General features: G+C 40.7%; 1 protein-coding gene across 1 annotated transcript; it reads right to left on the bottom strand.

Moving 5' to 3' along the window:
- Positions 1–313: 313 nt before the first annotated feature.
- On the bottom strand, positions 314–2,003 carry LOC306643867 (N-alpha-acetyltransferase 50-like). The gene has a single exon (XM_079110169.1). It carries the CDS (start codon positions 1,747–1,749, stop codon positions 1,240–1,242), a length of 510 nt encoding a protein of 169 aa, XP_078966295.1. The 5' UTR covers positions 1,750–2,003; the 3' UTR covers positions 314–1,239.
- Between the last annotated feature and the right edge of the window lie 611 nt (positions 2,004–2,614).

Below are 2,614 nucleotides of genomic sequence, written 5' to 3'. Positions count from 1 at the left end.
AAAATCTTTAAACTCAGTATTGTAGGCACAGAGTATAAGCAAATCTGGGATGTTCTCCAACAGATAAGCAATAGCATAGCTATGTTATTCTCAAAAATACTGTCTAGATACTTTTTTCCTATACAATCAAATGCTCAGTGGCCACACAGCCTGCATTAGTTGACATTAAATGCATGTACTGTGCTGCAAGTTCATCTAAGTTTCCTTTGTTATTTTTTAATATGTCTACGAGAAAACACCTGCTTTAGGTTGATTTAGGGATACTGACCTATAAGGACATCAACTCCACTTTTAAGGTTAGACTATTATTGGGCTTACTGAAGGAAAAGGGCTGGAGAAAAAACATCACAACAAAGCTCTTTAGGTCAGTTAAAGGCCATCTCTCTAGCTGGGATATTTAAAAAAAAAAAGAAAGAAAGAAAGATCTCACCAGCTCACACGCTAAAACTTAATGACTCTAATAAAAATCAATAGCAAGAAAAACAAATCATCTAATAACCAGCTCACTCATTAGAAAAAAAAAAAAAAAAAAAAGCAGTTTAACTCAAATACTTTCAGACCAAAATGTAACACCTACCCAAACTGCCTCATCAATCAGTTGTGGGGGCGGGGGGATCATTTTAAAAACCTAAATAAGCTTGATATTTCTTACGAAGATAACAACGGTTCAACTCCTGAGAGAGTGCTCAGAAGGGCTAAAGGTGGAGTGAAGGCAATGTCTAGGGATTAACCTCCCACAAATAGTTTTTAAAAACCTAAAGTACCACAAACACACTAAACTTGTCTATGAATTACAGAACAAGATATTGCTGCTGTTTCTTTTTATCTTTAGAAATAAACAATATTTGTAGGCTCTGCCCTTCAATGTGAAAGCAGGAAATAAGGGGAAAAAAATTGAAATCATCTGCTACCCAAATTTTTGGGACGATACATTTTAACTGTGAAACTAAACAGATGTACCTCCTCCTTATTTCAATCCAACCACCTCACCAAAAAAAAAAAAAAAAAGAAAGAAAGAAAGAAAAAGAAAAAAAAGAAAACTAAAACAATCCAAACATGATTATTTTTAAAATTCCTTGAAAGTATTAAAATTTCTAGAGGAAAGAAATGAAATGAGGAAAAACAAGAACAAGGAGGGAGGAAAGTTTAGGAAAGGGGGGGGGGACAGGGGCAGGAAATCAATGGGCCTCTCTTTTATTTGGCGACAAGCAAGTGCAAGAAAGTTCATTTGTAATTTGTTCAGTTGTCTGTTTTCTGCGCATCTGCATTCTGACCAGAAGGGACTTTGAGGTTTTTCTGAAGCACATGAGCATCTGCAGGCTCTATCCTCTTATAGTAGTTCTTCTTTGTCTCAATAATCTCAAAGCCAAACTTCCTGTAGAAGTCAATTGCTGACTCATTGCTGATCTGAACGTGCAGATAAATGTTGTCAAAAGTGCCATCTTTTTCACAGATGTTTAGGACGTGATTTAACATTTTAGTTCCTATTCCTAGCCTTCGGTAAGGTGCAAGACATCCTAGTGTCATGATGTAAAGTCTCTTCTGATTCTGTGAATGATCCACCCCGCAGCATACTGCACCTACAGCAATATCATTGAAATAGGCAAGTTTTGCTAGCTCGCCAACCTCCAGCACATCCTTGTAGAACTTGTCATTGTAGCTGACTGGAAAAATGACCTGGTTCAATCTCTTCAACTGTTTAATATTGTGTGGTGTTACATCTCCCAGCTCGATCCGGCTACCTTTCATCTTCCCCGCCTGCTGAGGCCGTCGTTACCACCGCTATCAACGCCGTCGTCCTCGCCGCCCCGCTCTCGGCGCCCTCAGCCCGGGCCACTCAACCCCACAAGCCGGCCTCCTCGCCTAGGGCACAGAGCTGAAGGGGTGACGGGGCCGCGAAAGTTGAACGCACCCCGAAGTCTCCGAAGGGGGCGGGGGGTGCCTCCAGCCGCCGCGCTGATGCCGCCGCTTATCCACACGTGCACTCAGGGCACTCAGCTCCCGCCCGCCCTTCATTCCTCTTTAAAGCTGAGTAATATTCAGTGTCTTTATCCACTCATTGGTTGAAATGCATCTAGTTTGGTTACATAGTTTAGCTATTGTAATTTGAGCGGCTATAACATTGATGTGGCTATGTCACTGTAGTATGTTGATTCAGAAATTTAGTTTGTCACAATTCTGGAGACCGGAAATCTGAGATCAAGGTGTCAGTAGGGTTGGTTGCCCTCCATCTTCACATGGTCTTCCCTCTGCTTGCTGTCTATATCCTAAATTTCTTGTTACAAGGACAACAGTCATGTTGAATTGAGCCCAATCTAACAAATTCATTTAACTGAATTATCTCTTTAAAGATCTATGTCCAAATACAGTCACATTCTGAGGTACTTAATATATGATGTCTCCTGGGTGGGGAGGAAGGTGGATGTTGGGGCCCACTTCAGACTACAAGTGCTTTGGGAAATTCAGATGTGCATGAAGTACAATTGAATGCATGGGAATCATAAAAATCTTAATTCAGAGCTTCTCCCTGCAACTGCACTGCTGGCTATAAGATCTTAAGTGTGTTACACAATCCCTCTGAATCTTAGATCACTCATCTGTGAAAGCATGTGAA

Source organism: Sciurus vulgaris, assembly GCF_902686455.1.
Source record: "Sciurus vulgaris genome assembly, chromosome: 1".
NCBI classification, from domain to species: Eukaryota; Metazoa; Chordata; class Mammalia; order Rodentia; family Sciuridae; genus Sciurus; species Sciurus vulgaris.
Note: the sequence above shows the minus strand (reverse complement) of the source record. Positions and strands in the feature narration are given on the sequence as shown.